The sequence below is a fragment of the Phoca vitulina genome, unplaced genomic scaffold (genome assembly GCF_004348235.1).
Source record: "Phoca vitulina isolate PV1807 unplaced genomic scaffold, GSC_HSeal_1.0 scaffold87, whole genome shotgun sequence".
In the NCBI taxonomy this organism is placed as follows: Eukaryota; Metazoa; Chordata; class Mammalia; order Carnivora; family Phocidae; genus Phoca; species Phoca vitulina.
Genome location: NW_022589790.1, coordinates 307515 through 333001, shown reverse-complemented (window position 1 = coordinate 333001; position 25487 = coordinate 307515). Strand labels below are relative to the sequence as shown.

Sequence of the window (25487 nt, the reverse complement as noted above, 5' to 3'; positions counted from 1 at the left end):
GCAGGCTTCCCGCTGAGTGGGGAGCCCGATGCTGGGGCTTGATCCCAGGACCTGGGATCATGACCTGAGCCGAAGGCAGACGCTTAATGACTGAGCCACCCAGGCGTCCCATGCTTATTTTTTCTGTTCATGATGATTCGTGCTGGGATTTCCAGGACTAGAAATAGCTGGTTCTCCTATGGAAGGGGCTTGGGACGTGGGTGGCTTTGGAGGCTTCCTCATTTAGCTGTGCTGCATTAGTCCCACATCTTTGGCATCACCTTGAATTCCTTCAACTGCATCCTTCTTTGCAAAGGCTCCATTCATGTTATGGTGTTGTATTGCCACCAGGAACCAACCAGTCACTTTGCTGGGAGTGCTGGGCCCCCCCTCAGCTGCTGCCACACAGCCACGCCGACCTACCACAAGCCGAGGGCTTCCAGATCTTCCTCTTGCCTACACACTTGGAGGAGACGCCACCCTGCAGGGTGTGGATGTGGCATCCTGTGCGGCTGCTGAAAGGGCTGGATGAATGACCTGAAAGTGAGGACACTGTGCGGTGGTTCAAAGGAGACGGGAAAGGACTGGGCAGACAGACCCCCTCCTACTTCTCCCCCACAGAGCCATCCAAGGCACATTCTATCCTTGCACCTGTTTGGAGACTGTTCCATACGCCAAGTGAATGCAGGTGCACCTCTCAGTGGCTGGTCATGATGTGTTTCCAAGGGAACCTGTGTGGACAAGAGTACTTTGTATTGCTGCTATTGTGAGGTGCAGTTTCTGTAATAAATGGTTCCCTTGGGTGTGGATCTGTCTTCTGGATTCTTGCTTCTGGAGGACTCTTATCTTCTGCAACTTTCTTCTTCCTTCAGCACTAAGCGCTCGCATCCTGCTCACTGGCCATTCAGAAGCACTGCCTTCCCCAGACGGCTGCCCCTGGTGCCTCAGACTTGCCCTGGAGCCTCCTCCACCAGACCTCTGCCTCCTCCCTCATCTCCCTGGTTTGTTCCAAGGACCTCGAGATACTCCTCTCTCCCGGGCGGGCCGCATCTTCCTTTCCTTCCGCGTGACTCAGGCACGGCTCTGCTGGTCCCAGCGCTGGGTTTCCTACTCACACATAAACTTGAGTCTCTCTCTCCTGCTTACGGCACAGGTGTGGGCTCTGAGGGGCCTGCCTCCATGGGCTGTCTTTATGAAGACGTGTGGAGATTAGAACTTAAGTAGCAACCATCCCCCGGCTCACCCTCTTACTGAATTACCTTTTTTTTTCTTGAGATATAAAATACTGTTGGGTAAAGAAACATTAGCCAGACACTATTTCCAATAATGCAATTAGCATTCATTTTCCAAAACTAGGTTACTAACGGAGATCACCCGATGGGTGATCACGGAGGCCAAGATGCACGGTACAGCTGGGTATGTGACCCACAAACCACCAGCACCCACAGCAAACACACCTTTTGTAGGCTGCTGGGAAAATAACCGCTAGTTGGTTCAGCTGCAGAGGTCATAAACACACCTACCAGAAAGGTGAAGAATCACATCAACTATCCTAACGTGATACAAATAAATACTTATGGTCTTGGGTAAAAAAAAACTCAGTGACAATATCACACATTGATTAAAAAACAGCACAGGCAGAGGCCAGGATTCGTTCCGGAAAACTGTGTCGGACGACCCCAAAAAGGGGCTCCCGACAAAGACACAGATCAAGAGTCCCATGCTTTACCGACTGAGCCAGCCATGCGCCCCATAGGTTCTGTCATTTAAACAGCTATGTGCAAGTTGACTACTAGAATCAGTAGGTAGACGTTTAACTATTTCATCTATATCCTTAAAAGATTAAACATTCAGGGCTTTTTTGGGGGGAGGTGGCTATCTTCTTGGACAAAGGGAGGTCACCCTCTGTACAGGTATGTGAGGATTTCTCTGTGACTGCATTCGTATCAAAAAAGGACACCAGCCAGCTCCAGGTCACATGATCTGTCTGGCTCCTGAGGCCTCGGAGCTCAAAGGGGAGCTTAAATGGGAGGTTGGGGGAGGGTGGGTCGGCTGGGGATGGTGGTGGCACCCCCTGGCTGTGGGAGGGGTGCGTAGGCACAGTGGGCATGCGAGATCATACTCGGTTCACAAAGAGGTGGCCTCTGAGCACCTGTAACGTGGAAGGGAAGTGTGGGGACCAGCACCAGGTGTGCTGGGCCAGGATGCTGATGGGGGAGGGGGCTTCCCAGGTGGCCAAAGGTCTTGAGTCCCAGAGCAGCTTGCTTTAAACACCCAAAAAGGTAATAGGGAGCCACGAGAGGTTTCAGGTGAGTCAGTGATGGGCACACACAGGCCCAGCTTCCCCGTCCCGGCCCCTCGCAGGGAAAGAGGCTCTGGAAGCCTTACCTGAGCCCGCTTTCTTGTCTGTACCTGCCCTCCAGCTGCTCAAACTCCTCGGAGGCCAGCACCATCCCACTGTCCGTCTGGTTATCCTGTGCGGAGAGAACAAGCCCGTCTGCAGGCAGCCCCCCGGCACCCCCCAGCCAGGACGGCGTGGCACGGACCCTCTCTGCAGGCCTGACACCCGCCCTGTGGAAACTGAGCAGAAAGCACGTGTCCGTTCCTCGCTGAAGCATGCAGGTAAGGGTCACACACCCCTGCCAGGGAGGGAGAAACTGAGGCTCAGGGTGCAGGCAGAGCAGGAACACAGGGAGAAACAGGGAGCCTCTCGAAAGAATCTGGCAGCTCATGGGGTAACAAAATGGGCCTCACGCAGACACATCCCACATTTAGCGGGGCTATGTCGCCCTTCGATGGTGCATGACTTGGCATGGTTTTCGTTTTGCATGACATGGAGGGGAACAGCACTCTTGTCACAGCTGGGGTCCCCCCAACATCTCCACCTGCCCTGGGGGACAGGAGCCGGGGGCCAGCGATCGCTGAGCAGGCCCGTCTGCAGGGAGGCCGGGGCGGGAAGGTTCCAGGCTGAGGATGAGTCTGTGCTATTGCAAAATGGACCCACGGGCTCCAGCCTCCCAGTGCCCTGAGAGGTCCACTCTGCTTGAGTAGATCTGAGAACACCGCTGTGTCGTGTACCCCGTACCCCAGGCTCCTCCTCGAGGGACACCATCCCCTTCTCTTTGGCCACATGGCTTGGTGGCCACCAAAGGGAAGCCCTGACTCAGGCTAATCCAAAGATAATCACCTGGAAGGAGAAGCTGTCTTTCCATTGGGTTTCTCTGCTGTGTGGAGGGGAGACCGGTGTGTGTGAGGAGGGCACGGGGGAAAGCAGCTGAGAGATGGTGGCATCACAGGGGCACACAGACCCCACCATGCCCGACGTGCAATCTGGACTTGACATTTCAATGCGGCGCCCCTTCCTGAGCTGGTTTCCCCTGCTGGCCTCGGGAGGTCCTGATACCTCCTCCCAGCGGAGAAAGCCTGACCTGGGGTGCACAAGCCCAGCTCCCCACTTACCACGGAGGCCTTATAGGTCGTCGGGGTCATGGGAAATTCTTCAAACGTCTTCATCCTGGAAGAGCCCTGGGTCTGAGTCCCTCTGGCCAGGCACCCCGGAAAGGACACACAGTTGTAGTATCTGTGGGGAGAAAACAGAGTGCTGAAGAAAGCTCTCTCCACCTCTCCTTCTGCCCCCTCTCCTCCCAGAAGGACCCCAGGCCTGGGCTGTGAGTATGGGACCTGGGTCTGAGTGCTGGTCTGAGTTCCTCCCGGGGGAGGGGGGGCTGCCGCCATCCACTGCTTGGCCCCCCGGTGCCGGGATGTCTCCTCTCCTGTGCAAGAGGAGAGCGCCTCCAGGGAAGGGTGTGGGAGGTGAGTGGAGCACACCCAGCCCGGGTGTGGCATGGGGCTGGTGAGATGGGGGGGGGCCTTCACCCCAGAAGGGGTCCCTCTGTGCAAGCCGCCACCTGGCCTGTGTGCGCCCGGCCGTGTGTGTGCATCTGTGTGTGCATGTTTGCGTGTGCGCTGGGGTGGCTGGTGGAAGGAGCCTAGTGGGCACCCTGTCCCCCAGCCCGGCCCTCCCCCTCCGCTGGGGCACATGGGGTGGCGGGTCTTGGAGTCCTTCTCTCGGCAACCCCATTGGGAATGTGAACGGTCTTCCCGGAGTGTAAATAGCTGTTGGCAAGAGACCTCGGGTCCAGAACTCTGGGAACTTAAGCTACGTTCTAAATCCTGAATACGGGTGAGTGGCTGGCCCGCCCTGCTCCCGGGATCCCAAATTTCAAATTTGGGGAAGGGGCTTTCGGGGGCCGTGAGTGCCCGAAGCAGAGGAGGCTGCAGGGCAGAGGGAAGGTCTGAGGGGGCACGGAGGAAAGCGAAGTCACAGGCTACATGGTCTTGGAGGGGCCCCAAGGCTCGCCAGGCCCTCCAGGGAGCCCCAGACCCAGTACTGTCATTTAAAAAACCACTGTGCTCTTTCAGTTGGTGTACAAAGGCCTCTCAAGTCCTTGTAGTTTGCTGGTCCTTGATAACTGGCGGGAATGAAACAGACCGCGTCCAAGCTGCTTTCTCCCTGCCCCGGGGGATCCCGGCCGCCGGGCAAGGGTGGCTGACCTGGCGGCCAAGCTGTGCCGGCGCAGGCTCGGCGGGCTGTCCTCGGTGTCGGCCTCGGCCACGTGCAGGGCCGTGGTGGATGCTTGCAAGAAGCTGCCCTCCTCCAAGCTCTGAGAGCCACAGGGGGCCATGCAGTCCTCCTCCTCCTGGCAGGAACGGCAGAGGCCGCGGGGGTCAGAGACCACCGTGCCCCCGCGGCCCCAGCCCCGCGCTCAGGACAGCTGGGGCTCCTGACTGGGGAAGTTCTGTGCTCCAAGGTGCTCTGGGGATTAAATGAGCCTGCCTGGCAAATTCTCCCAACAGGTGCCCCACTTACAAGGAGGGAGGTGCGGCAGGGGCAATCCCAATCCAGGGTCCCCTCTTTTGGGGGCAGACTTGGACTCCCAAGTGCTGCAGGCAGCCCCTGCTCACTCCTCCAGATCCCAGAGCACCAGGGCAGACCTGAGCTGGCTGTGCTCCCCGCACGCCCCCCTCCCCGGGCACCCCCCGGGGAGGGAGACAGAAGTCAGGGGTGGGTGCGGGGGGCGGGGCTGTAGGAAGCAGAAGCGCAAAGAGGAAGGTGGAGGGAGGGACACACCATCCTTCAGCCGGAGACAGGGGCTCCTTGCAGACCCCCCGAAGACCGGCCTGGGGCTCCTCCTGGCCAAAGACAGGCCCTGGTCAGCTGCTTGAGGGCCCTGGGGTTGGGGGCCCGACCGGGAGGACAGAGGTACACTTACCTGTCGGCCCCCACCCTGCAGCAGGTCCCCCAGGATCTCCACCAGCTCTGAGAACGCAGGCCTCTCTTTGGGGTCTCCTGACCAGCAGCTCAGCATGACGCTGCGTCTGTGGGTAAAGCTGGCTGCTGGCCTGTGGTCTGAGCACGCCTGCACCCTGCACCAGCAGACCCCAGCTCCCCTGCCTAACCCCGGTCCCTCACAACCCCCCACCAGCCCACCCAGTCTCTTCTGCCTGGGGGTGGGGGGAGGAGAGCTGTCAATGGACCAGTGAGGGGGTCAGGGGTGGAGTAAGAGACTTCATCTGCAGGTCTCTACCCCAACCCCGTGCCTGCAGCCCCTCCCCATTCCTGCCCCCTGCCTGCGTACAAGACCCCCCACCCATGGCCACCTCCCTCCCCCTCCGACCCCCCACCACCAGCAGAGCCAGCAGGGAAACTCACATGGCGGTGGTGGCCAGCTCTGGGGCTCGCATCCGTGTGCCCTCTTTCAGCCTCTGGCAGAACTCCTCGTTGATCTGCACTCCTGGGTAGGGGGAGGCCCCTGATGGCAGAACAGGATGAGGTAGGGGTGAGTGGGGAGCAGGCACCTGCTGCCCAGCCCAGCCCCCTAAACTGCCTCTCTCCTGGCCCCCTGTGGCAGGGGGCTGGTCCTGCTGCTCCCAGGCCAGGGTTGGGGCCGGGGGCGGGGGTGGCCAAGGCACTTTGTCTCCCAATGATAGTTCTTCATTTGGTTAAAAGAGGATGATAGATGAAAACATGGGGGATCACCAGGGTCAGGGAGCCACACTGAACCAATCAAGCCAGGCCTGTCACAATCACCCCTCTTCAGAGACACCCTCCCTGGCCATTCAGTCGAACCCCTTCCTACATCCCGTGGTTTTGCCTGCCAACACACCCGGGACCTAACTTGTCCTAGCCCTGCAGCACCTGGCCACAGGCGAAACAGCCCCAAAGAGCCTCTCGGTCCCCCTGGGCCCCCGAGGGCAAGCCGCACGCAGCAGGGCGATTCTCGTAAGACAAGTCACGCTGCTCTCTCGCTTGCTCCAAGCCCTGAGTGGCTCCCCTGGGACTCAGAGTCCGGGTCCTCCCCCTGGCCGGCTTGCAGGGGCTGCACGGACCTCCCCTCCCCCCTTTGCTGCACCTCCCGACTCCCCCTGCCCACGCCCGGCCCACCACCAATGGGTGGGGACCAGGAGCCTGGCTGCCCCCTCACCCTGGCCTGCTGTCTTCCCCAGTGAGCCGCTTCATTAGCTGGGCCCTCCCCTCCAGCTCACACACAGCCCTGCCCTCCCTGTGCTCTCCAGGCCCTTGTGTTTGCAGTGACAGCATTCATCCTGGTGGATCTTTGGTGCTTTGCTTCTCCGTTGGCTCACTGCCCAGCTCCGGCCTAGCGTGGGGGCTTCACCCTGGTCCCAGCGGGGCCCAGGGGCCCACGTGGAGCTCTCATAAGTAGGTACACCTGTGCGTGAGCATCCAATCTCCTCCGGGACACTCCCCAGCCCTTGAAGGCAGGAATGGCCTCCCCAGTGACAGGTTGAGGAGGGGGCTCATCCAGGGAGGTGAAGATCTGGGGGACCCATGAGGCCTCTCCTCTTGCAACCTATGCTGATCCCAGGGACTGCCTGGGAAACACAGGCTGTGCCCTGTCACCCATCAGAGGCCAGAGCACAGCACCCTGCAGAGGTGGCACCAGGGGGGCCCATGGTGGAGGCAGAGGGGAGAGGTGGAGGGCTCTTGGACCACTTGCTGCAGGTGCAAGAGCTCTGGGCCATCTGGCCCCCTGCTTCAGAAGGGCAGGTGCCATGACCGGCAGCCTAGGATCCTGCCTCTCCCCTCCCCCACAGCCTGCCCTGCACTTACCCAGGGAGAAGATCTCCCAGAGCAGCACCCCAAAGGACCATACGTCACTCTGCGTGGTGTACACCTTGTCAAAGATGCTCTCAGGGGCCATCCACTTCAGGGGCAGCCGGGCCTGGGGGAGGCAGAAGGAAGCACGTCTCCATGGAGGGAGGGAAGAGAGGGAGAAGGCCAAGCATGTGGGCAGCCCCTCTCTCACCCCCAGCCTGCCCAGAACTCTGGAGCCACACCCCAAGAAAGGCCTTGGGCCATATCCGCCCCTTGTGCGTTCACAAGACTCTCACAGTTGGCCCCCACCCTGTAGGTGCCTGGTGTCTTCCTTGAAGGCTTCTGCCCTGCTGCTCTCCTGGGTCTGTCTGGGCCCCTTTCTTCCCCTGTGTGCTCTTGGGGGGCACTTGGAAGCCCTCCTCCCCCAGACCCCAGACCTAGCCTCTGGAGGAATCGGGACCCTGCACCCCCTCACCATCCCCACCTTAGCTGCTCACTTGGTCCCCACACTGGAAGCCGGGCATCACTTCTGACTGCTCGTCCTGGGGCTCATGATGTGCCTTCCCCATCATCTGTCTCTCTACCTCCTGGGGCCTCTATCTGGGAGCCCTGAGGGCATCTGGCCCCTCCTGACTGGCCGCCGCCTCTGGCCCAGCACACCCCCTCCTTCTTCCTCACAGCCTGCAGAGGGGGCTTCTGGAAGGTGCACCTGACTCTCCCGTCCACCCGCCTCCACTCAGCCGTGAGTTAGAGTGAAGGGCAAAGGCCTTCCTCAAGGTGGCTAGGCTGACAGGGTGGCCCACCACATCCTAGACCCATCCTGCCCATTGTCCCCCTCTCCAAGCCTCTTCCTCCCTCCTCTGGGGCACAAACCCCCAGTTGGCTTTGAGTGTTCATTCAAGTGCCAGCCTGGCCACCTCTTAGCACCACCGATGAGACGCACACTGCCCCCAGCACCCACGTGCCCTTCTGTGACTGCACCATGCAGGATCCACCTCTGATGCCCAGCCCCTGCAGGGCAGGCATGCGGGGTCAGTCAGCGTCTGCCTCATGGACAAAGGCAGGGGGCCAACACAAGCTCCAGATGAAGCACCAGGGTCCCTGCCCGTCGGCTCCTGTCTCTACTCCCTGGTGGGGCCACTAAGGTCCCTGTAAGTGTGGGCTCTGCGACCTTCCATAGAGATGGCTCTTGGATGGGAGGTCCGTGCCCCCATCCCGCCCTCCCTCTGTGGCCTGCACTCACACTGCCCTTGCGCACGTAGTCAGGGTCTTTGTAGATGTCGCGGGCCAGGCCGAAGTCACAGATCTTCACCACATCGCTTTCTGACAGCAAGATGTTCCGAGCGGCCAGGTCTCTGTGGATGCACTAGGAGGACGGGGAGGGGCGAGGGGGTGGTCAGCACCGGTCCCCGGGGCCCACCCATGCCTGAGCCTTGCTCTTTCATGGGGCGATTTCTATGCTCCCCCAGGACTCTCCATGGAGAGGGCTCATGGAACTATGGGGAGGAGGAGGCTGTGGGGTGGGACAGATTCCACATTCACCTCTCTGTCACTGACTAGCTAGAGATCTCAGGAAATCACTTCCACACCCTGGTCTCAGTTTTCTCCTCTGCAAAGTGGGAGAAACGCGCGCTGACCCCGGCATTGCTGTGGGGCGACCTAGGACAGGGCCTGCCTTGGTATGCTGGTGGTCTGCACCCTCCTCCCCTCTGAGGGGCCTGCTGGGGCAGTCACCTTGCGGGAGGCCAGGAACTCCATCCCTCGGGCCACCTGGAAGCTGTAGCAGACAAGGTCCTCCATGGTCAGCGGGCTCAGCCACAGGTCCTGGGCTGCACAAAGGAGCAAGACAGGCTCAGCAGAGGGCGGGGGGGGGGGGGCCTCTTCCATGGCTCCCATCTTCTACTCTTCCCCAAAGGGACCATGTGTTCACCTCCTCCTGGTCGGGCCCCTGAGGCCCCTGGTGCTAGCTAACAAGCGTGTGGGCCCCCTCGCCTGCCCCTCAGCACCCACTCTCCCTGCAACACCCACTAACCACTCCCAGAACCGGGAATCTTGTTGCGTCCTTAGACCTTTGCACCTGCTACTCCCACCCTTGTCTGGAAGGCAAAGGCCTAGATGGCCAGTGATGCCCAATCAAATGTCAACCGTCTCTGTGGAAACTGTCCCTGCGGTGTCCTCCCTCCCAAAGGAAAAGCCCATTACACACTCTCCTAGGTAAGCCCCTCCAGGAGGGCCTGAGGCCAGCTTCTCTCACAGTCCCCTGATCATGAGGCATCCTCCTGCCAGCCAGACCTCTTCCGGCAAGGGGAAGCCAGGCTCTTACCTTCTTGGACCGGAGGGGCCCGCCCTGCGCCGCCCTTGCCCATCAAGAGGCGGGAGAGGAGAACCCTCTCGCTGCCTCCTGGCCTCCTGCGGTCAGCTTTGGCCCCTTCCACCATGGCGCGAAAGCGCCTTCGCTGCTCAGGGGACTTCTCCTGTGAAGGCACAGAGTGGGTCTGAGGGGGGCTCGGCCACCCACAGCAGAGACATTCCACTCCCCCCTCCCCCTCCCCCCAGCCCACCTTGGCGTCCTGCGGGCTCCCGGCAGAGCTCGGGCCACTGGCAGGGCTCCCACTTACCGCATAGGGGCTGAAGGCCTCCCGCTTGGCACGCAAGAAGTTGGAGAGATTGCCATACTTGCAGAACTCCACGATCACCATGAGGGGGCCTAGGGCAGGGCAGGAGCCAGGCGCTTGGTGACGGAGGGCAGGCCCGAGCGCAGGCACCTCAACAACCCCTCCCCTCCGCCCTCCAGCACCGCCCCGGCCCGGCCCCGCCCATACAGGCCCAAGAGGCCCCACCCACCAGGGAGCCAGGGGCCGCGAGCTTCGTACCATTGGGCTTGGTGCACGCCCCCAGCAGGTTGACTACGTTGAGGTGGTTACCGATGTGGATTAGGATCTTGAGCTCAGACATCAAGGCGCGGTGCTCGCTAGCTGTGGCGCCCTCTGGAGGGGACATGGGGGCTTCGCGTGGTGCTGGGCCCGCCGCCCCCCAACCCCTGCGCGTCCCTCTTCCCGGCCACTGGCTTAGCTAAGGCGCAGCTAGAGCTCCTGCCCGTGGGGGCGTAGGGTCCCCAGCTCGTCCCGCTCGCCCCTTGGAGGCTGGAGTTTCAGGTGGGACCGGGAAGAATTCCTCAGATCCGAGCCCAGGGCCTCCATGAAGAACCCTGGGGGAGACTCTGGCTCTGAACGTCAGTTTCCCCTCCCGAACCACAGCCCCACCAGCCCACCCAGAGTCGCTGCCCCCGCCAGTCCCACCGCCGACGCATCCACCCGCTGACCGCACACCTTTCAACATTTTCACAGCCACAGTGTCGCAGCTGCTGCCCTTGTGGATTCCAAAAGCCGAGGCTTCCACCACCTTCCCGAAGGCCCCATGGCCAAGGACTCTCCCTGTGGGGGGCAGGGAGCCGGGTCCAGGTGAGCTCTTCAAGGGCGAGGGTGAAGAGGGACGGGCAGCAGGGGCGACCCGCCTGGAGGGCCAGGAAGGAAGGCCCAGGACGGGGAGGAAACTCGGGAGCCTCTCGGCCAAACAGGAAGAGCAAGGAGAGCAGGAGCGAGAGAGAGAGGGCGAGGAGAGGCGGACAGGAAGGCCTGCATCCTCTCCCAGCAGGTGTGATGGGCCCGCCCTGCTCAGAGCAGCGGGAAGTGACCCCGGGGGGCCTGAGAACTGGAACCCTGGCTCCAGTTCTTAGGATGCACGCCCAGATGGGCAGGTCAGGCCAGGTGGGGGCCAGGCATGACTTTCTGGCCTGAGAATGGAGGGATTTCAGCACTTGAGAGGGAAGCGGTCTATGCGGGCCGCAGGGTAGGGTGGGGGGCGCTGGGGGACCGCCTCACCGAGGTGCAGCCGCTCCCGGGGGAATTCCCACTGGCTGGCATCATAAGACAGGTATTCACACTGCTCCTCCAGAGGCACCTCCCCGGGGTCCATGATGATGGACAGGTAGCCCGTCTTGATGTCTGCGTGGGCTGGCTGGGGTGGAGGTGGGGACAACTAATTGATTTGGCCATACCACAGTCTTGGGTGAACTTTTCCCCAGGACAGATGGGATCTCCTTTGGGGCTCTCAAGCAAGGAGGGGACAGACGGACTGACAACCTCTGGTTGTGCAAGAGCCCAGCATGGAGGGCTCAGCGAGGCTTCACAGGAGGTGAGGCTGCCAGGTGAGCCAGGGCGGTTGAGGACCTTAGTCCTTATCTTACAGGCCGTGCAGGGCGAACGGAGACCCCACAAGGAGCGGTTGAGAGGCTCAGTTGGGGGAGGAGCACTCACCCTCCTCATGTTACAGAAGATGAAGAGGAGGAGGATCCAGAAGAAGACAGCGATGACCCCGGTGCCGACAAGGATCACGATCTCCATGCTGCCTTTATCCTCGGAGCCTGAGTGGACAGAAAGGGGCTAGTCTTGTGTGTGTGTGTGTGTGTGTGTGTGTGTGTTAGGGGGAGGAGGGTGCGCCCTGCGAGCAGCTCCCCTTCTGGTGGGCACGACTTGAGGGAGGTGGCTCTGAGAAGGCGCCAAGTGGGGGGGGGTGCAGGTGGGTGGAAGGGCGCGGGGTGGGGGCGGACCTTCCACGGCCACACTGGCGGAGGAGTTGACGCAGCCCTTGGCGTTGCACACGCTGCACAGGTAGCGGCCCGCGTCCTCCTCACGCACGCGCTGTATGCTCAGCTTCTGGTTCGAGTCCGCCAGGTCGATTCCTGCAGGGGACGGCGGGTGGCTTTGAGTTCAGAGGGGTCTGGGGCCTCGACCTGGCGAGCCTCTGCCCCCCCGCCCTTGGCCCGCGTCCACCACCCTACCAGACTCTTCCTCCAGCAGCCTCTCATCTTTGTACCACAAGATGCTGGGCACGTGCGCCCCGGCCACCGGGCACCTCATCTCCAGGGAGTCGCTCACGTTCACCAGGAGGTCGGTCAAGTTCTGCGTGAGCCGCGGGGCTTCCAGGGCTGGGGGGTGGGGGGGTGGAGAGGGAGCTAAGTGGAGTTGCAGAAAGCAGGAGGGCGTGCGGGGCAGGGGCCCTCCAGGGCTGGGAGCAGAGAGTGGGGACGGATGGCGCCAAGCTCTAGGAAGGATCGGGTTTGAGCGCACGGGTGGGGAGGGCTGTGGACCTCCACAGCGGGGGTGGGGGGGAGGACCCTCCCGCAGGTTCAGGCTCCCCGAGTGGCAGCCCAGGCGCGTTCTGGGAGGGGAGAAAGGCTCCTTGCGCAGCGCTGCCAGCCCTCCCCTGCAGCCCCGCCGGCCTCACCCTGCACTGACAGGTACTTCTTGTGACAGTGCTTGTCATGGCTGCGACGGTCCTGCACCTCGCATACATAGTCGCCTTCGTGCTCAGGCGCCACGCTGGGGATGGTCAGGCTGAGCGTGGCGTGGCGCGCCCCTGGCTCCGCCTCCTCCAGGTGGGCGGCCAGAGGCGTAGCGAACAGGTGCACGTTCTTGCAGTCGAGCAGCAGCGGGTTCCCGTGCGCGTCGTGCAGCGTGGACAGGTTGAGGCGGTACCAACGCAGATGCTCATAGGTGTAGTTGTCTGCCCGGCAGCTCAGGCGCACGTCCTGGCCCTCTAAGGGCTCCTCCGATGGCTCGGATTTTATGCTGAAGCCATCGGGGATGTCTGGGGAGGCAGGAGGAGGCTGCGTGACACCTCAGACCCAGAGTTGGCTCACCTCCCTGCCTGCCGTGGTGCCCGCTCTCCCTTTGCTCTCCCTTTCCCAACTGCCTTTGGACTCACTCTGCTCTCAACCAAGAGCATGCATCACGTGTATCTGGGCTGGGTACCCCACCAGGGAGCCCTCTTCACCCCTCTTCTCCCCACCACTGACCAGTGGGACCAGCTCCCCGAAGTCAGCCCCACTGACTCCTCCTGCCTCACCTTCTAGGCCTCTCCTGGACAAACCCCCCCACCCCCGGGCTGCCGCCCCTACTGCTCCCAGGAGCCCAGACCATCAGTGCAGTCCATACCAGCACACTTGGTGCGGTCCTGTCCCATCCTCCTCGCTGCTGACCACCCTCCACCACTGTCCTCTCCTGGAAATAATCTCATTGTTTCATTAGTTTGTGGCAATGCCTTGCTCCTGATTTCCTCTTGTCCGGCTGGCCACACTCCTTGTGGGGCTCCTGGGCTCCTCTCCCGGCTCCCTCCCACAGAGGGTTCTCTCTGGCCCCGTGTCTCCTCGGGGTGCCCTCATCTACACTCCTGGGCCCAGTGACTGTCCGTCAATGGGCTTCTTAGCTTTCCTGGGGTCACTAGCGCATCTGAACATCGGAGGAAGCTACGGGTCTTCTCCCCAGGAAGAGTGTGCCTGTGAGCCAGCTGCTGTGTCGGGAAGGGGGCGGGAGGGCGATGGAGCCACAAGGAGTGGACGGACCCCAGTGGGGAGGCACCTCCAGGGTTGGGGGCAGAGGGTGCCCCTCCATCCCAGTGCACCAGCACCCCGGCCCATATGCTGATGACCTCCAAATCTATCCCTCCCGCCCAAACCCAGGGGCCCAGCGCCTCACAGCATCAGAAACTCACTGGGCCCCACCTGGCCTCACTGGCCTCTCCCAGGCCTTCTCTCCGGCCTCCTGTGCCCACCTGGTTCCCGACCCACCCAGGTCACTCACTGGTCACGTAGAAGTAGATGAGCCGCTCATCCTGGCCCACTTTGTTGAAGACCACGCACTTGTACATGGCGGACACGTTGGCATTCTGGATCACCAGCTTGCTCACCGTCTGCGCAGAGCATGGGCACAGGGCTCCACTGCCTGCCCAGGTTCCTCCCACCCTGACAGTCCTCCCTTTCTGCGCCCAGCAGCGGGGTGGGGATAACTGAGGCCCCGAGCTGAAGGGGACAAAGGCTCAGAGACAGCACCAGGAAGGTTCCGGCGGGGCACAGGGGGCGGAGCCCTGGCACGGCAGAGGTGGCCCCTCCGGGACACTCAAGGACATGGCTAGGAGCAGCTGCGGTTGAGGCTGAGGTCAGAGGGCAACGTGAGGCTGGGCTAGCGAGGCCTCTGGGTGTGGATGGGCTCGGGCTGTGGCCACGTGGGGCAGGGGACAGGCCCAGTCTAGCAATGGGGCAGTGCGAGCCAGGGCTAGGATTTGGGGTGTGGAGCAAGGCTGATCACTGCGTGAGATCCTTGTGATGGGCCACTTTCCCCCCAGGGCTGCTCACGGCCCCTCTCTCAGGGCCCTGGGTGGTGGCCTGGGAAGGGAATGGGTCCCAGGTCTCCCAAAGGACTCTGGCCTGGGGAGTAGGACACTTGGAGGCAGGGGGAGGGGAGAGGGCCGCTGTAGGCCCTGCCTACCATCCAAACAACCCCCCCACCCCATTCCAAGCTGGGCACTTCCTGGCCAGGCCTGGAACAGGAAGAGGCTCTGGAGGTGTGTAGGAAAACAGGAAGTGACTGTAGGAAGTGGGTGCCTTTGTTCAGTCCCCTCCCCCGCCTGGCCTCTTCTAGGCATTGCCCCCAGGCTGGGCCAGCAGCTCAGTTGTCTTCGGTGGGGACCTGGCTGGCCCCAGGCCTGGTCCTCCCAGCCCTGGGGCCTGTGGGTGGCTGGGGCCCAGGGCCTGGCCAGGCTGCCTTCAATCTAAGCTTCCCTGTCTGGGAAGCAGCTGGAGGTCCCCCCACCCCTCAGCCCACCATCCACAGGCAGGAAGGGGAGCGGAGGCCCAGAGACACTGCAGAGCGACTCTGCAGGCCTGGTAGAGGTGGAGAAGGCCAGGAGAGGGCCCCTCCCCACCTCCCTTCTCCTTCCCCATCAGTGGCACCAGCTGGTGCGTGTACCTTATTCTTCCCTTCCACGAACTCGGTCCAAGTGTCCAGGCTCTCAATGGGGTTCACGGCATCCTGCGTGGTCACCTCTCTCCAGTCGCGGCACTGTGGCATGTGGTCTCTCTGCTGCCGCCGGCTGCTGGGAACAGCCTGTCCTGTGAGGGCTGCTGGACACAGCCTTCCCTGGTAGGCTCAGGGCTGCTGCCCGTCAAGCAGCTCACACGGCCCCACGGTCCCCCTCTGGCCTGCAGCGCCCACCATCCCTTACTCGAGATGTGCCCCTTCCTGCAAAGTCCACCTAGATCTCCCGGGGTGGGGGGGCAGCAGAGTCACCACTCCTGTTCCAGGAAGCCCTCTCTCTCCTCCTTCCAGAGCTGCAGCCCCTTCCTGGGCTGAGTGTGACCCCAGCACCTTCGGTCTCTTGGGAGGCTCGGGTCCCAAGGGAGGCTCTTGTCTGCCTCCAGCAGAGCAGAGCAGGACCCCAGGGTTCTGTCAGGTGGTCCAGAGCATAAAGGTAGAGCATCAGAGGGAGGCAAGTTTGGAAGTGCCTGGTGGTCTAGAAGAATCTCTTACGAGCCTTGGAGGCAGCAGGCCACCCCTACAGAGCCTCCTCCTCTGACCGTGCTGGGGTTACGGCCCGCCTCCGGGTGCAGCCGCTCTGTCTCCTCCTGGGGTTCCCAGCATCCATCCTTGCCCAGCCTGTGACCCTCTACCTTGCCCACAAGCATCTCTAGCTGAACGGCAAATGTGGCCCCCCATTCCCCCCCATTCAGCGCCCTTCACGGCTCCCTAGTGCCCTCCAGACCGCTGGCCACCTCGGCACCCTCTCCCATCTCTTGCTTGTCCAAGCTGTCCCTGCTCGGAGCATACTCCTGGGCCTCCTGTCTCTCTGCCCAGGCGGATTCTGCTGCTTACAGCCGTGACCTTGGGAGAGGCAGGTCCCTCCTCCAACCCTCGGTTGCCTCCTCTATAAGGGGTCAGCGTGAACAGGGCTCAGGAAAAGCTAACTGGGCATGGTTGGTGTGTTGCGGGACTCAGTACAAGGCTCATAAAACTAGCTCAGGTCTGCCCACTTGGAGCCCAGGTCCCGTGGTCCTCTTGGATGATGCAATTATGGGTCCTGGGGGGCTTTATTTTCAAGGGGGGTTGGTGGGGGCTGCACCATCCCCAGTGTCCGGCCCAGCCCGACTCATGCGAGAGAGGGTCTGGGCCTTGTTCAGGCGAGGTGAGGTCAGGGATTGGCTCTCGTTGAATTGTGGCGGGGTTCGAGCTTAGAGCAGGGCTCTGGGGAGGGGCGCAGGCAGGGAGTGGGGCACGGCCAAGGTTGGGGATGGGGCCGGGAAGCGGGGAAGGAACAGGCTGGAGCCACACTCACAGGCTGCGCTGGGCGAAGGCCTTGCAGGGCGTCCACGGCCGCCAGTGCCACTGGACGCTGAGAGGAGGCGGCACTCCGTAAGCAGTGCAGGTGAGGGCCTGGCGGCTGTGGCGGGAGTAGGTGCTGGGGGAGGAGGCCTCCTTCTCGTGGATGTGGGGGGGCACTGGGGGCGGAGGCGGACGGCTGGTCAGCAGGCCCCGTCAGCACACCCCCCGCCCTCCCCCCAGCCAGCCCCCCGGTGCCCCCTCCCCCAACCCGCCCCTGTACCGTTTACCACCAGCTCCAGGCTGATGTTGCGCTGTAGGCCGGCCGCGGAGTTCCAGAGGGCGAGGGTGTAGATCCCTGCACTGGCCTCCGTCACCTCCTTGAGCACCAGGGCGTGCGGACTCTGGCGCCCGGACACTGACTTTCTGTCCTTGTACCTGGCAGGAAGGGAGTTCAGGGGACTGCGTGGACCCCACTCCTGCCCCATCCCGGCCCTCTTCCCCTGCGGCACCCAGGCCCCAACAACGGCAGTAGAGGGCAGAAGAGACTGGCGCCAGAGTCCTGATGGGCCCGGCTCGAGCAAGAGCCACCTCCTGCACTGGACCAGGCGGGGGTTTGGGCTGGGGCAGCTGACTGCCGACTGGAGAGCTATGGGGATGGTCTGCAGGGTTCTGCCCTGGTCTCACGGCACCTGAAGGCTCGGGACCAGCTACAGCGCCCCGTATGCCCCGCCTCTCAGAGTGGTGTGTGCTGGGAAGGATTGGAGGTGCGGTCCCCTAGAAGCACAGCCTTAACCCATGGGGGGCCCTGCCTCACTTTCTGACCCCAGCTCTGCCCTTTCTGGAGCTTTTCAGATACAGGACCTTCTTGCTGTCCTCACACTCCCACCTGGGGCCTGGGCACTCGCTGTCCCCACCTTGCTTGGATGCTCAGTCCTCTAGACACCTGCATGGCTCCCTCTCTCCCATACACAAATACCCACTCATTAGAGCAACCTTTCCTTACCGCCCTAGGAACCAGCTCCTGCCCTCTGCCCTGCTTCTACCTGCCTGCTCATGAGCACCCTGCTTTTCACACGAGTCTCTTGGCCATCCGTCACCCCCATGGAGCGGTGCAGAGACTGTCCCCCTGTCCCCGTACTAGGGGAGAGCAGTACATGCGGTCCTCAGTGCATATTCATATGCAAACAAATGCACATGCAAATAAACGGACGCCTTCCACCCCAAGGGGTGGCACCTGCCCAGGCCTGAGCTGGGAGTGCTGCAAGGCAGCCACTCTGCAAGCCAGGCTCTACCTGGAAATGGTCTTTCCCCTGGTATTCAGCCAGGGGTGTAAGGGAGGGACCTGACTCAGCCGGGCTCCCACGGCAGGACAGGGCGGAGTAGACCCGAGGCCGTGTCATCTGCCAGGCTCTGGTGCAATCTCCTGAGTCCACCACCTGCAGCATCAGTGATCCTACACAAACCCCTTCACGGCCCTGAGCCCCCAGGGTCCCCAGTCTAAACCCTGGGGAGACAAAATGGACTTTCTTGCAGGGGTCTTGAGGTTTAACTGAGTTACAGCATTTAGTGTGTGCACCGGGCTGGACACAAAGGGTGCTTTAGGAGCGGAGGACCAGCCTGTCTATCTGTCAGCTAGATCTCCATCCATTCATTTATAATCATCACATGACAGCCTAGAAGAGTCCCCTGTGGGGCTATGGTGGTTACTAGTGCCCCGGGGCCGGTGTCTCAGTGGACAGCGGGCCCAGTGAGCACTTCTTGGAGGCAGATATTGGCCAAATAAGCGGAGAAAAGCCAGATGCAGTGGGAATGGTGAGAGGCAGCCAGCTGCCTGAGCATCAGGCCTGGGCCAGACCCTGGATGCAGCAGAGCTGGGCTCCCCTCGCAGAACAGCGTGAGTCCCGCTGGGCTTGGAGGGCAGGGGACAGATCCCCGGTGGTCTCCAGGAGGCCGATGTGTGAGGGAGGCTCCAGGCTGCCCCCTGCCCTCCCAAATGCTGGTCCTGTACCAGGTGCCCCCAATGGACCCCAAAGCCTGTGGCCTCAGAGGTAGGGTTATACCAGGTCCAGGCCCAGGGCCTCCTGAGGTCCCCCCAGGAGAAGCCTGCTGCCAGCCTACGGCCAGCACAGTGAGATCCCAGCTGAGAATGTCTGGGGCCTCCGCTCACTCAGCCCCAGGCTTTCCAAAAAGGTCATCCTGTCTGGAGGGAGCTCTCCCAGGCTGCGAAGGGCAGGGCTCCTCCAGCCAGCTGGGAAAGGATGACCAGCTGGGAAAGGATGACACAGAGCCCTCCCAGGGGGCTCAGAGCTCAGGTGGGAACGCCCTGTCCCCTCCCCCACCTCTCTGTTTCCTCGTCTGCACCATAGGGGTCAGGCTAGAGTGTGACCTCCCAGCGTTGGGCCACGTGGAAGGCTCAGATGACCCAAGGGTGTGTGTGGGCGTGCTATGCCAACCTGAGCTCTTAGAGAGCTTTCGGGGAGCACCTAGCAAGGGTGGACCCCCCTCAGTGACCCTTGATACACCCCATAGGGAAGGTCTTACTCTCAGGTCACAGGCCAGAGCTGGGGCTCTGGAGCCTGTGGGCTTTCTGGAAACTTGCTTCCTGCCACACAGCTCAGGCCTGCCCCAGAGCCTGGCTCTACAGCAGTCTGTGGAACCCCTGTGGCATCCCTGAATTTCTGGATAAGAGGTCCTCGGGTGGGGGTGGCAACCTGTTCGGAGGGAGGCCTGAGAAACCCAAAGCCACTGCTGCAGGGCAGGCCAGAGCTCCAGGACCTCGTCCTGCTGGCGGGGCCCTCGGAGATACCGAGCAGGTGCAGGGATCGGTTAGATGAAGCCCAGCACGGCGCCCGGCACGGCGCCCAGCACGGCGCCCAGCACGGCGCCCAGCACGGCGCCCAGCACACCCACACACGACAGCCCGCTGGCAGGTGCAAGCTTGCGCAGTTTTGTAGCAAGATAACTTTCCCTCTGGCTTAAATATTGTATTAGGTGCACGTTCCTTAGAGTGTCTTCAGAGGAGAGGTCCCGCCCTGTGGTCTGTTCTCGTGCTGGGCCTGGGGGGTAGCGGGGGGCAGGGGCCAGGGCTGGTACCATTGGAACTCCGGCGGCGGGTACGCCGCTAGCTTCACGGGCAGCTTCACCAGCTCGTCTCCTGCCGTGGCCTCCAGAACAGGACCCTTGAGCCACTCGACGCTGATGAAGGGCTTTTCTGCCAGATGGGAGGCATCCGTGTAAAGCCGGGGCCTGGAGTCACTGACCCACTGACCCATGTGTGAGGGAGTTCCCAGCCATGGTCTGGCACCCCCAGCAGCCAGACGCCTGCAGACTGGGGCTCGCCCTGCCCTCCGGGGGTCCACTCATTGCCCTCTCTTCCCTCTGGCTAGACTCCACACTGTTCAGGTGCACCCTGACCTCTGACCCCCGCCCACACTGCACATGGACCCTTGCTCCCCGGGCCTGATGACTGACGCCCGGCCCAGCCCCAGGCCGTACCGTGCACAATGACCTCGGTGCTCTCCCGGAACCGCTGGATGCCGTTGTTGGCCTCGCACACATATGGGCCCAGGTCGTGCTGGCTGACGTTGTGGATGGTCAGGATGCTGGAGAGCTCTGTGTGAGTCTGCTGGGAGCGCCGCTCTGGCACCCACTTACCCCGCTCTGCCTACCCACACCCAGGGGAAGCCCAGGGTCAGAGCAGGTGGGCTCTGGCAGAACTGAGCACCAAGGGCACATACCCCAGCCCAGCCGTGGCTCTGGAAGCCTTGCACCCAGACCCAGAATTTTCCTTGGGGCAGCCCCTTTCATCAGACAGGGGCTCCTGGGGCAGGACTGGGTCCACACCTATTCAGAGGCCAGTGTGCACCAGGCTGGGTGGGCGTGGGCAGTGATGGGGACTCCTGGGGACTGTGTGGGCATAGGGCAGGTGGAGGCAGTGACGGGGACTCCGGGGGATGGTTCCAGTATGGCCCTGCTGGGGCCGTCGGCTTCACCTGCTTCCCCGGATAGTCCCAGTCGAAGGTGACACCCGAGTTGAACTCGGCCCACACGGTGCAGTTCAGGACCAGCTTCTCCCCAACCAGCAGCTCCAGCGACTTCTTGGGGAACAGCTGGATGTCATAGAGCTCGTTGCCTGGTGACACATGCACAGTGACCCCCACGCCCCTCACAGGATGGCACACACACACAGCACAGGGCACGGGGTGCCCACTGGGCCCGGCTGTGGCCCCTGCGGCCCCGTCCCTGGGATTTGGAGGATGCCCCATCTTCCTTCTGCACCAGACAGCGCGTACCTGTGATGTGCACGAGGAAGGGGTTGGATAGGAAGTCCTGGCCACCCCAGGTGGTCTCACACTGCAGGTACAGGGCCTCGCGCAGCAGGGGTGTGGGCACGCGCATGCCCCGGCGGTCGTCCCACACCACCTCCTGTCCGTCAGGCCGCAGGGCTGAGTTTTGCTGCGGGGACATGGTGGCTGTCAGTGCCCTCTCTCCTGACCAGACCAGTGGCCGCCTCTCCCCGGGACGGGACGGGAGGGGGCCGGATCCCGGGGCGGGGGTCGGGGAGGAGGAGGGCCGTACCGATCGCAGCGTGACGTTGAGGCCTGGGATGGACACCAGGCAGGGCACCCACATAGAATCCTTCCTGTTGACCAGGAGCGTGTCTGGCTTGTTGATGAATGGCTGCTCCACGTCTGCGGGGAGGGGGCAGGTTGTGGGAGGGGAAGGCGGGGCTTCGACTCAGGCGAGGGGCAGTGGGGCAGCCCCCCCCCCCCAGGGCCCGCAGGCTGGGGCTTGGGGCAGCCCCCCCCCCGCCCAGGGCCCGCAGGCTGGGGCTCGGGGCAGCCCCCCCGGCCCAGGGCCCACAGGCTGGGGCTCGGGGGTGCAGGTGCCAGACGGCCCTCCAGGATCCAGGCCCCTGCCCGTGCGTCCGGGCTGCTGCGGGGCCGGGCGGCCTGCCCGCTCACCTCTCACGAACACGTAGGTGCTGGAGGCCGTGGTGCCCTCGATGCGGGCTTTGATGTACTTGTAGGAGCAGCGGTATCTGCCCGTGTCGTTGGCGCGGGCCTCACGCACCAGCAGCACCTTGCAGTAGGGCCTGCTGTCCGTGCCCTCGCAGTCTTGCACAGCCCCTGTGTCCTCGCCGTCCTTCTCCCCTGTGGCCGGCGCCTCCTGAGCCCCTGGCCAGGACCACTCAAGGGGGTGCTGCCCCCTGGCAGAGGACATGAGAGCACAAGAGGGGCCCCAGCTGCAGCCCCGGGGCACAAGCCTTGCCCGTAGCTTGTCTCACCCAGAGGTCAGAACAGCCCAATTTGGGGGCACACGCCATGGACCCAGTCCGGAGCAGGGTGCTCCCTGAGGCCCCTCGGGGCCTTTGCCTGGCTCCTAGGCCTACATGGGGTAGGCTGGCCTGCAGAGAAGCCTGCTGATCATCCCCGGGGCTGCAGGGACCATAATGGGTCTGAGCTCTGTGTGGGTGGGCCTAGAGCCAGTGGAGGGTGGCTGGGGGTGGGTGTAGGGGACCTGGGGCCCATGCAGGGTAACATGGGAGGTGGGCATGGACTGGCCTGGAGTCAGCGTGGAGTGACCCAGGGGTAGGGGTGGGCGCAAGGTGTCTGCAGGGCCAGGGATGGTCCGTGCCTCCAGGCACCCACACCCAGGTGACCAGGGAGCCCCACTAAGCCTTGAGGCCCCTCTGCCCTCTACCTCTACCATCTCCTGGTTGGTAGGGATTCTCCATGGGTTCTCCTCTACCATCTCCTGCCTTGGCTTTCTCTGGTCCCCTTGGCCTGGGGGGACCCAGGCCCCTGTCCCCCCGGGCTGAGGACTGAGTACCTGCAGGAGATGGACAAGCTGTCCCTGGAGTCAATGACGTGTGTCTCCTCCGTGATGTTTAGGGTTGGGGGGGTCATGGAGTAGCCACTCGCCAGGCCTGGGGTGGAAGACAGGGCTAGTATGGCGCTGGGTCGTGAGTTCACATGGTGACATGGTGACGTCAATCGGGTCCTGATGGACCTTCCCTGCCCATAATACCATACTCTTCCCTAGGGCAGGGGCTGCCCGAGCTCTTGGCCCTGGGCCATACCTGCAAGGCCCCAAGACAATCAGTAATCTCTACCTCAGGTGCCCCTGGCCCTGGTCTCTGGCAGCAGACTGGTCCCAGCCCCCAGTGAACCCTGACCTAACCGAACCCCGATCTTTGGCCCCACATAGGCTCAGCTGCCAGCATGAAGCCGACGGGGGAGACTGCAGGCCTCACCCTACACTGGGGGAGACCTGGAGTGTGTGAGCCTCACATGTCTGTCGGAAGGCCCCTCCATCCTGCACTGTAGATGCACTGCGGCTGCTTGTAGGGGGGGCGTCCCGCGCTGCGCGGCCCCTCCCCAAATGCCCAGAACCAAGGGCCCTGGCTTTCCCACCAAATTCTGCCCATGAGCTCACCCTCTCCTGGGTCCCGTGGCATTTTCCTCATGTGTCCTTGGCTCCATCGGCTTCTGTCCACCCTCGCAGCCCCCTCTGGCTGCCCTAGCTCCCCTCCAGTCCCCGGGCCTTGTTCCTTCATCCTTCCCCCAGGGCTTGGCCCCAGACACACAAATAACCCTGCTTTGCTTGCTTGAAAACCCTCCTGCCGCCCTTGCAGCTTCTAGCCCACCGTCCTCCTTCCAGCAGGATAGCGTGTGCCTGGGTGTGTGCATGTCGATAGGTGTGGGTCCTTGTGTGTGTGTGTGTGTGTTTGTGGGCGTGGACCTGCATGTTTGTGGGGCTGGTGTGTAAGTGGTGTGTGTGGCTTTGTGTGCGGATGTGTATGCGTGTGTCTTTGACAGGTCAGTGTGTGTGTGCCCATGGGCGCGTGCGCGTATGTGTGTGTGCATGCGCGTGTGTGTGCGTGTGTGTGAGATCCCGGTGGGGGTGGGAGCAGGCCTTGGGGGAGGCCTGGACCTGGAACTCTGGCAGATGCATCCTGCCAGGACCATCCTGAGACAACAGGAAGAGAGGACTGCGTGGCTTGAGGCCCAGGGCTGTGTCCTGTCCCTCCCCCTGTGTCCCTGTCCTCCTGGGGGGCACAGCCCACTATTGGCTCCAGCCCGCAGCCCTCTCCGGTCCCACAGATCCCTCCCCCCGTCCTCCCCAGTCCTCTGATGCCCATTGTCCTGCCCTGGCAGCTAATTGTGGGACGTGGATCCCAGGGGCCCCCCACCGTACTTGGCTTTATACCACCCTGACCCTGACCTGCCCTAGGAAACAGTACCAGGACGGCACGCTCTGTACACCAAGATCTCATTTCTCGGCATCCTATGGACAAGGCAGCCACTAGCCAGGGCCTGGCCTGTCCCTCCCTTCCATGCTGCCTGCTGGCCAAAACTTTCTAGGCACCACAGCACTGTAGGTCAGAGGCAGAAGGTCCTCACTGAGCACCTAGTCCCATTGCACAGACAGGGAAATGGAGGCCCTCCTGCTGGACAGCAGCACCCCTCTCAGAAGGCAGCTCCTCGCCTGGCCACTGTGACCACTGCAAAGTCCCTCCTTAGCCTGAACCCAGAGCACCCCCTCCTGCCACCAGCTCCATCTTCCCCAGGGTGAGTGTTAGCCCTCCATGCACACCAGCCTCCACTGCACACCCCCAGGGCTGCTGGGAAGGGGGTGCCCTGCAAAGGGGAGGCTCCCCTCGGGTAGTTGGAAGCTAGGAAGAAATCCCGGAGGGCACCTCTGAGTTGGGTGTTGAAGGAGAAATGGGATTTTCCAGGAAGTGGAAAGTGAATAAAGCCACAGCAAGCAGACAACTGGCCTCTGACAACAGAAGAGGAAGGACAGCGGGCTTGGGTTTGGACCTGCAGGGGATGAAAGAACTGCCCTCCCAGTGGACCTGTCAGGGGTCAGGGCTGAGGCCGGTGTGTGGGCACCAGAGGAGAGGCACAGCCGCCAACACCCACCTGCCCCAGGCTGAGGCCTGCAGCTTTGCCCTAGGACCCCCAGGGAGGCCAAGGGTCCCCTTCTCTGGGGCACATCCCTGGCACCCCTGGCTATGGAGCTGTGGCACATGTCAGCCCAGCTTCCTTGCGCAGCTCCCTTTTGCTTCCAAAATGAAGTAGGGGCACGCCGGGACTCTGCCCACTGCCCTTCTCCCCACTTCATCTCCTGACACATCTCTGAGAGACACATAGCTCTCACCATTGTCCCAAAGGGCCAGGCTTTTCATATCTTTTGTTTTTAAAGATTTTATTTATTTGAGAGAGAGAGGAAGAGAGAGAACACGAGCAGTGGGGAAGGGGCAGAGGGAGAGGGAGAAGCAGACTCCCCGCTGAGCAGGGAGCTGGATGTGGGACTCGATCCCAGGACCCCGGGATCATGACCTGAGCTGAAGGCAGATGCTTAACTGACTGATCCACCCAGGCGCCCCCAGGCTTTTCATATCTTGAAGTCTTTGCCTTCACCTGTCTTTTTGCCCTGGACATTTGTACTTCCCTTCTTCCTGCGGAGCCCCCCTTCAGGGCCTGGTTCACATGTCCCGTCCCTGTGGTGGGGCAATCAACGTTACTCAGGCAGCTTCGGCCTCCTGGGCCCCTGTTGTTAGAACACTTCTCAAACTGAATTGTGGTTTTCTGGTCACATCTGAAAAGAGGCTGTATTTTCTTCACCTTCCTAAGTTCAGTACAGAGGAGATGCACACCGAAGGTGTAGGGGATGAATTCAGTAATGGTAGGATGGGTGATGGATGATCAGATGAATAAATGGGTGGGTAGGTGGGAGGGTGGATGGGTGGATGGATAGTTGGATGGATTGATGGTGGGTAGATGGAGAGTGGATGGAATGATGCATGAGTGATGGGTGGGTGGGCAGTGGATGGGTAGATGAATGGGTGGTGGGTGGATGGGTGGGTGGATTGTGGGAGGATGGGTGGATGGGTGGGTTGGTTAATGGAGCGTGGATGGGTGGATGGGAGTGAACAGGTGGATGGGTGGGTGGATTGTGGGAGAATGGGTGGATGAGGGTAAATGGTTGGATTGTGGGTGGATGGGTGAATGGGAGTGGATGGGTGGATGGGTGGATGGGTGGGTGGATTGTGGGAGGATGGGTGGATGGGTGGGTTGGTGAACAGAGGGCGGATGGGTGGATGGAGGTGGATGGGTAGATGGGGGGGTGGATGGTTGGATTGTGGGTGGATGGGTGGATGGGAGTGGATGGGTGGATGGGGGTGGATGGGTGGAAGGGTGGATGCTGGAGTGGGTTGATGGATGGCG

General features: G+C 62.2%; 1 protein-coding gene across 1 annotated transcript in view; it reads right to left on the bottom strand.

Moving 5' to 3' along the window:
• The window catches only part of FLT4 (fms related receptor tyrosine kinase 4), a 40952-nt gene that overhangs the window by 3263 nt on the left and 12202 nt on the right, over positions 1-25487 (bottom strand). Inside the window, exons 2-29 of the mRNA XM_032395759.1 lie at positions 22084-22180; positions 21216-21460; positions 20830-20942; positions 20544-20706; positions 20244-20383; positions 19747-19915; positions 19345-19462; positions 16532-16686; positions 16265-16427; positions 14902-15028; positions 13738-13846; positions 12383-12745; positions 11937-12083; positions 11706-11837; positions 11413-11519; positions 10978-11113; positions 10426-10530; positions 9970-10083; positions 9715-9803; positions 9420-9570; positions 8831-8925; positions 8340-8462; positions 7112-7223; positions 5693-5792; positions 5253-5358; positions 4534-4679; positions 3439-3559; positions 2368-2453 (exon numbers count right to left, since the gene is read on the bottom strand). Of these exons, the coding sequence (XP_032251650.1) occupies positions 2368-2453; positions 3439-3559; positions 4534-4679; positions 5253-5358; positions 5693-5792; positions 7112-7223; positions 8340-8462; positions 8831-8925; positions 9420-9570; positions 9715-9803; positions 9970-10083; positions 10426-10530; positions 10978-11113; positions 11413-11519; positions 11706-11837; positions 11937-12083; positions 12383-12745; positions 13738-13846; positions 14902-15028; positions 16265-16427; positions 16532-16686; positions 19345-19462; positions 19747-19915; positions 20244-20383; positions 20544-20706; positions 20830-20942; positions 21216-21460; positions 22084-22180 (3832 nt within the window). The remainder of the gene's footprint in view (positions 1-2367; positions 2454-3438; positions 3560-4533; positions 4680-5252; positions 5359-5692; positions 5793-7111; positions 7224-8339; positions 8463-8830; positions 8926-9419; positions 9571-9714; positions 9804-9969; positions 10084-10425; positions 10531-10977; positions 11114-11412; positions 11520-11705; positions 11838-11936; positions 12084-12382; positions 12746-13737; positions 13847-14901; positions 15029-16264; positions 16428-16531; positions 16687-19344; positions 19463-19746; positions 19916-20243; positions 20384-20543; positions 20707-20829; positions 20943-21215; positions 21461-22083; positions 22181-25487) is intronic.